We start from the raw sequence: 8,249 nt of genomic DNA on the forward strand, positions 1-8,249 counted from the left end.
CCCGCGAATGCAGCGCTGCGTTCACGTATGTATATTTGAATATACGGAACAGGCGAAACTACGAGACACCAACTGGACGGTACTTGCGGGCGAGTTAAGTCGGCGACCTCGGTGCATGGTCTTGGGCTGCGCAGACATCGTGTATCAACAAGGAGACAGCGGTTGAGAGGAGATTTCCTATAGACATACCTCTACATCAAGTAGTCGCTGCCAGTGTCCCTACATGTACATAGCAAGCCTCAGGGTCTTCTGTGGCAACCACAGGTACCCGCCCCTCTGCGGGATGGCTGGAGAGAGTGTATGAACTTACCCGCCCTCCTCACACCCGGGGTCTCGTCTTTGAAATTCTTCCGTCTTTGAGAGGTACCACCCTTTCACGAATATCTCTCTTGTGCGTGTTTACATCAGGCTCTTGTCCTGCAAAGTGCCCACGCGACTCATAATCTTCCTAGCTAATGAACTGCCAGGGACTCCAGTCATTCCGCAAAGATCAAAATAACGTGTTCAAGTTCTAAGCGAACAAGGACGACCGGTGTTGTCTTTGTCTCTCTTCTTTTCTCTATGGGCTTCATCTCGAGTTCCTAGGAGTCGGTTCTCATTGTTAAGCATATTGCAAGGCTCTGGGGAAGATCTCTCTCACTTGTTGGATATCTTTCTCTTCTAAGAAGCTTGGCGGGAAGCATTCCTTATCGAGAATAGCTCGTTGGAAACTCCGGTGCGTCCCGGTGACTTTCGCCACAAGCTGCTGCGACCATCAATTCCCTTGCCTCCTTTCGTGATCTGCTCCCTCCTTCTTACCTGAGCTCTGTGTCATCCCGGCTAGGAGTCAAGCCATGGGAGCTTAGAATGTTTCGACAAGGCTTGTTGACTATATAAATCCACTCAGTCTAACTAACTGAAGCGAAAAACTGAGACAATCGTCGCATGGGGTCGCTTCTCTTGTCAAGCCTACATAGCTTATCTTTTTATCTCCATACAAAACAACAGGGTGTCCTAAAAAGTCCGTGAAAGCTTCCTCGAGGGTAGTCGTGTGTCTGTTTCACAAAGAACTGTCAACATCTTACCTACGCAACAATTCCAAGCTGAAATGTTGGAGTCATGTATCTATCTTCCGACGCCTACAAGAAGTAGCAAAGATTCTAGCTGAGAGACCAGCCGATCATCAATCATCCCTCCCTGACAAGGAGGGGTCGGAAGTCCTATGCTTGCGAGCATGCGAAGTTGCTTTTCATGATGTCTTTTACCTTTCCACCATGGAAACGGGGAAACGCGATTCTTTGACGAAAGAACCTTCCACACAGGCGGTCACGAAAGCAGTCGCCAGATGACTTCTTCGCATCTCTTTTGCCTTTCAGATTTTCATCAACACCATCTGGATAGATAGACTTGCAACGCATCCTATCAAGCCTCCCTTCCTTCTCAAGAAAGGGAGCAGCCTGTACCACTGACAACATGACTGGATGCCTATGTGAACCAACAGAATGGAGCAAGATAAGAAACAGAAAGAGGAGAGAGAGATATCCCCTTCTTTCTCATTACTGTTATAGTCAACTTGAAACAAAAGCCCTCAAAATGGGAAAAAAAAAAAACTTAAGTCACCACTCTTCACATGCCCAACTCCTCCTCCTTGTCTATCGACATCGATCTATCATTTCATCGGCCTATCTACTCTTTCTATCTATCTAAGCTACAGACTTACAGACAGACACACAGACAGAGATGTCTTACAGGACCTTCAATCGTTTCCTTTCGTTCTCTTCCGACTACTTCACGGTACGGATGCAGCGACCCCTGGCACTGTTTGTGTATAAAGAAAAGAAAGAGACAAAGGCTTTCTTCTTCGTTTTTCCTTCTCTCTTTTTTCGGAACATAGCTTTTCTCTTCAAATGAATCATTGAGGCGTTGTGGAACTTGGAATATAAGACCTCCCCGGTAGATGAGAAACACAAAACATAGAAGACATAGACAGCTTGAACCCCCCCGTCACATGCATGCCTCCACGTCAGGAGTTCCTCCTCTTGGGCCTTTCTCCCCCCACACTTTTTTTCTTTCTTCTGTTGGCAGCACGACACTTGACGAGACAGAAAAGAAACAACTCGTGCATGCATGGAGAGACGCGGCAGACACTGATGGCCATGCCCATGTGTCGATGTGGAAGCGCAGTCATCACCCACGTGCATGCAAAAAATAATCTAGTGATCGATGATAGCACGGAAATTCATCTATATAAAAAGAGTACAAAGAAAAACTTATCTAGAGCAGTATACAACACCTCTCATCATTCTCATGGAGGGCGAAAGATCCATCCATCTGGAACAAGTCTTACAGCCTCTCGCTACTCTCCTTAGTGCGAAGTCTGACTGACTGAAGAGATGAATGAATGGGAAGGGAAGTCTTTGCTTTTCCGGACTCTCATCATCTCTCGCCTCTTTCCTGTTAAATCACTCTCTTCAGCAAGGCAGACGACTCGTGAAGAAAAGACAAGAACCTCTCTAGGAAAGTTCAGAAGGAACATACACCTGATAAGATACAACTGAGAGAAAGACGATGACTCCTCCTGTCCCTCTTGCGGGAAGACGGACTGGAGAAGAAAGAGAGAAAGAACACGAGTCTTCGATGAAGAGATCTTCAATCTCTTTTCTTCTTTCTTTATGCATGCAGATCACAACATCTCTTGCTTCTTTCTCTCGACATAAGTTATGATGCCTACACTACCAACGAGAACATACACATTTCTCCATCTACACTTCGACATAGAGGCTGTCTAGATCAAGCACACAAACTTCTCCTTCTTCGCTCCCCTCTCTTTTTTCTTCTGAACGATATCGGAGTGAGGGAAAAGAAGATCTTTCATGCTTTTCTTCGTCATCCTCTTTGAGAAACCTCTCTGGCACTTTCGCACTTCGACTTAGACCGCAGCGTCACGGAGCACCACTACCAACACCTCTCTCAGCTGTATATACATCTACTCAAGAGCTGAGAGGTCTGGGTATATACACAGACATATGCACATACCCGTCTGTCGATATCTTTGCGCATCTATCTATCTATATATATACAGAAAGTGAGAGAGACGTGCGTGTAAACGCCCCTCTTCCTGGAATGGTATGGCTCTTCGAAGAGATACAGAGGAGACGAACAGCTACTCCATAAGGCTTGTTCCCCTACTGATGGAGTGTGTCCTTTTAGAAGATCATAAACAAATATATATATGCATGCAAAGGTTTTTACGACGTCTTCAGATCGTTCTACCCCTGTACGCATGTATGAAATGTATGGAGATATGTCTACTGTCCTTAGTGTAGAAGAATGTTTTGACGAGCGTCCGGGGTCTCCAGCTGCTGGCTTGCCTGTCGGAGAATAATTCCTGAATAGAAGACCAGCAGAAGGAAGAATAAGAATGATGATCGAGAGAGGAGAACCTCAAGAGAAAGACAGAAAAAAGAAATAAAGATGGAAGTAAGACATGTGCGTTATCTGGAACGACGCCAAGGCTTCAGGATTCTCTCTTTCTTCTCCTATCTTCATTCACAACGTCCATTCCTATCCTCTATCAACACCCTAGCTAGATAAGCATGCAAGTCACACATACACATCTATCTGTCTACACATACATATATACGTATATCAATATGAGAGGGACATGAGCGAACATCGAGACCTATATATAGAGCCCATACCACACATACAACACACTCTTTCTCCTCTACTCCATCTTTTCTTTCTTCGCGTGAGTGAGAGCTCAGACGCAAAGAAGTGTTAAGAGACAAGGAAGCTCTATGAAGGGATGTCTCCAACCCGGTGGTCCCGACCAAACACATTCAAGGAGACGTATTGTCAAGTTGATCATCCCGTCTACCCCCTTCATCATCCACTTTCTCAAATCTATCTATCTATCCTGAATCTATCCTCTCTTTATCTATTTACCTATCTATCTTGAATCTCTTTATCTCTCTAACTCGAACTCCACACCGACTACATCATCCATATTCGGCTCGATACACATCCATATCCAGACTGGTAAGAGAAAGAGAAAGCGGCATTCCACATGCTCGACAAACTCTCCCCGTTCTCCTTGACGTGCGTGACTGACGACCATCGCCGCCCGCTTTCTCATCGTCGTGGATCTCTCCCTTTCTCTTTCTTTCTCTTTCTGTCTAGACACATCATCTCCCCCCCTTTCGCGTAACTCTTACCTCGCCCTGACGCCAGAGCAGTGCTCAGGAGAGCACGTGAAGTATCTTGACCGGTAGGAGAGAAAGCCGTAAGAAGAGCTGAGACGTTGTCTCCGGAGAATTCAACGTAAGCAGTATCTAGAAGAGCAGCGACAGTTCTTGCTAGGGAGTGCTGTAGACTTCCAAGGGACGTCGCCGTCCGAGCCACCGCATGATTCTGCACGATCTCCGCTACTGCTTCATATGTCATTGTCATCGGCTCGAAGACACCTGACGAGGCCGTCCAAGCAATACACGAGAAAACACATCTTGTATACAGGAGAAACAAAAAGATCGAGGAACTCGTACTACAAATACATACATATTCATACATACATAGACATACATACATATACATACATACATATACATACATACATAGACATACATACATACATACATATACATATATACATACAGATGGATAGATGCATTCAGACAAGTGTGTTTAGAGAATCTTCGGCGTCTTTCAACGACACGAGACGTGCAGATAGGAGGTGGTAAAGGAATGAAATATCAGAGTGAGAATGTCTCGTTAGAGTTCCAGAGAAAACAAACATAGCGATGGAGAAGACAGAGACAAAGGAGTTATAAAGATTAGGAATGAGACATACCACTCTGCTCGGTATCAAGGAAACATAAAGACTTTCACATCTACTTGCCCCTGACACCGACCTGTCTATCTACCTCTAGTCTACTCAACTAGCTGAGCTCTATTGATCTATCTATCTTTCTATCTATCGTGCCTCTCTCCGTATGTGGATATGTATTCGAAGGCAAACAGTCGATTGAGTCTTGTGTCTACACGTTCACACATACATAGCCACTTCCACCTTTTCATATATCTTTGTATTTCACATATTCTTTTAAGAAACAAGAGATTGATGGACGATCAGAGCAAAAGAAGCCATGACTGCATGCGTTTCTTGCTGTTTATTCGCTCAGCGAGAGTGCATGCAGGAGATAGGGAGAAGAGGCTCTAAAGACAAGTCAATCGAGTAGCTCTAGTTCGATGAGGAGCCCACCATCGCATGTAAGAAGAAGGAGATCCTTGGGCGTCGCATAAAACCGATGGATCTCCGGCACAGCCACAACCTTCTGCTTCTCCGGGGGGAGGCTCTTCGTATTCTTCAGGTACTACACAGAAAGGAAGAAAGAAAGAAAGAAAGTCAAAGAGAAAGAGATAAGAACGACATCGGAAAAAAAAGAGATAAGAAATCGAGGAAGAGATAAGAAAGAAAGAGCAAACGCTCGTACATCTAGAACCGCATGCATGTGAAGAGATATTCCTCCTTCTATTAGGGTAAAAGGAGATACTTCTTTCACAGAGAGAGAAAGTCCGTTTCTATTGACAAGAAATGAAAGAAAGCAAATGTGAGGAGAGAAGTCGTAAGTAACTAGTTCGTACGGAGCTCTGCACCCCGCCCCCATGCATGCTTATCATTCTCACAATACAACTACTACTACTACGAGCAGCAGCAGCAGGAACAGTCCCCCGCCCTTGCGAATACTCCAGTGAACTTCACAGATGTATATGGATACGTCGCCACAAGCGTATCTAAATAGATACGGAGATGGAAGATAGATAGACACACAGATGGATACGCTGAAGGTAGGGGGAGACGAGACGTAGACTTGAATAGGTAGACAGATAGATAGACAGGTAGGTGAAGAGATAGAGATATACAACGAAGAAAGATAGATTCAAGACAGATAAATAGAGGACAGAACCGAACCAAAAGAGAGATCTTTCTTCGCGGTCCGAGAAGGAGAGAGAAAGAGTCCCAGCTGAATCAGCAGAGAAAGAAGAGTGAATGATGACTTTGTGGATAGACAAATAAGACTTGTGTTGAAGGAGACCGTGAAAGGAAGAGAAAGGCGGGCGACTACTAGTAGTCTATTCGATCCATGATATATCAAATCTCTAGACATATATGAAGAGCTGTCAACTTACGAAATCTCCGAAGGCTCTGGCAACAGCTAGCATATCATCGACTCTCCATGTATCGGTATAGCCTACTGTCCCTCCCGCTGCTTCTACACGTCGGCGCTCGGACTCCTGATCTGGTCGATGATCTCGAGACAGTGGTGTATATGTGCCATCATCGTGAAGTAATACTGCCCTTGAATCTCCTGCAACACACACCAACACTTACACATTCATACCTACATCATATAGACATGTACATATATCTCTCTCTAAACACATATATGAATAGACGAGAGCTGTACGTGTGATGAGTGTATGCTACGTACTGTGTCATTGTATATATCTCTCTCTATAGAATGACACGATACGTAGCCACAATGTGGCGGACAGACGTGGTAGACTCATGGATCTATAGTCGGAGATCTTTAGGAGAGAGTATTAACTGTGTTATCTATGTATGTATGACGGAAGAAGACTCTTCAATCAGTGCATGCCATCTTCACCTTAGTCGTAGTTGTAGTCTTAGTGAGAGAGAAAGAATGTCTACTTCTGTCGCAACTCGTAGCTAGCTCTTTCAGATATCCTTGTCTATGTACACCTCTCATTCTTCTTCTCGAGACCTCGGAAAGAAAACCCATGAAAGACATAGTACCATGACGGAGCTACCTGAGAAGACATCTGTTAATCAGCCATGAGAAAGAGAGCGAAAAGAATGAAGAGAAAGCAAGCACGCCATCACATATATGGATCTTCTATACGTATGCACAATACTCCAAGCTCACTTACCACGAATCTTATGTAGAGAAAAGATACAGCGTAACGAGCACTAGGTCAGATGAAGCGAACCTTTTTACCTATCACGAGAATGCTTTACATTGAAGTCATGTTGCTCTTGCAGGGGCAAGGCAGAAGAAAAGTGAAACGCATCATACCTCTGTAGAGATACATCCATACGATTCCTGATAGGCGTTACTACTCTACTAGCAAGAGCCTGTATCCTTCTTGAAGGAGGAGCATCGTTCTTTCTCTCTCTCTCTCTGTGTATGTACGTCTGGTCTTCTTCTTCTCCGTCATGTAAGGTCTTCTTCCTGTGTGTCCTTACCTATATTGACAACAGTTAGCACATAGAGAGCTTCGCCTTGACCTAGAGTGATCTTTGTGGGTTGTCTGTCTTTCCGCATGCCAGATAGAACACCCGATGAGAAAGGATAGAAGAGCGTTGCATCATCTTCTTCATTCTCTGAGACATCGCTAAGATCCGATTCGATATCTTCTCTTATCTGTTCGGATAAAGGTAGGAAGGTCTTCTTCTCTTTGTCTTCGTCATCTAAAACGCCTTCTTCGCCTTCCCCCGTCTGAGGGTCGGTAGGCACAATCTCACGCCCCACCACAACTGCTTCTCTCGGCGTCTCTATCTTCTCAATAAACACCAAGATACCTGCAAGACATGCGAATACATACAGCCATACATACAGAAATACACAGAGTATTACATATAGACATACATACATTCAAATACATTACAAGACACACACATCCAGATAGATTACAAGACAGACACATAGATATACATACATACAATTCATACGTGGATACATATTCATACAGGCATATACATACAGATTCACCCATCCATACACACTCATACATGCTTGCTCCTCCACTTCCACCTATTCATGTAGGGAGCGTCGCCACAGGCGAAAGCAGAGTGACGAACGTACGAGCCGAGTCTACCTCCTTGGCGTTTCTCCGATCGATGAAGAGACTAACTGTTCCTGCTCTTCACTCACGAAAGAAGGAGTAAGAGGTCAAAGAGCAGAAGACAAAAGATGAGAAAGTCTAGGAAGCGAAAAGAAAAGAAAATACATACATCACCCCCAGCAGTCTAGTATCTACCGACTCTTCAAATACAACGATAATCCCTAATGCTATCATGCCTGGGGAACTTCATTTTATCCATGAGCCCTTCTTTCTCTTCCTCTCTCTCTCTCTCGTTATCTACGCAGAGACTCGTGCGAACAGGCATGTTCTCTTTATTGTAAGATCAAGTATAAGAATCAGACCTACCCACCCCAGAAGCATAATAGATAGATAGATAGATACAT

The 8,249-nt window shown here is 44.5% G+C and overlaps 1 protein-coding gene across 1 annotated transcript in view; it reads right to left on the reverse strand.

Annotated features, from left to right (window-relative positions):
- Nucleotides 1-1,184: 1,184 nt before the first annotated feature.
- Nucleotides 1,185-8,249, reverse strand: part of CSUI_001734 (protein phosphatase 2c domain-containing protein) — a 14,709-nt gene continuing 7,644 nt past the window's right edge. The window contains exons 4-8 of the mRNA XM_068061939.1: nt 7,247-7,582; nt 6,169-6,347; nt 5,240-5,351; nt 4,197-4,445; nt 1,185-3,367 (exon numbers count right to left, since the gene is read on the reverse strand). Of these exons, the coding sequence (XP_067926087.1) occupies nt 3,297-3,367; nt 4,197-4,445; nt 5,240-5,351; nt 6,169-6,347; nt 7,247-7,582 (947 nt within the window). The 3' untranslated portion in view covers nt 1,185-3,296. The remainder of the gene's footprint in view (nt 3,368-4,196; nt 4,446-5,239; nt 5,352-6,168; nt 6,348-7,246; nt 7,583-8,249) is intronic.

The sequence above is a fragment of the Cystoisospora suis genome, assembly GCF_002600585.1.
Source record: "Cystoisospora suis strain Wien I chromosome Unknown contig_692, whole genome shotgun sequence".
Lineage (NCBI taxonomy): Eukaryota > Apicomplexa > Conoidasida > Eucoccidiorida > Sarcocystidae > Cystoisospora > Cystoisospora suis.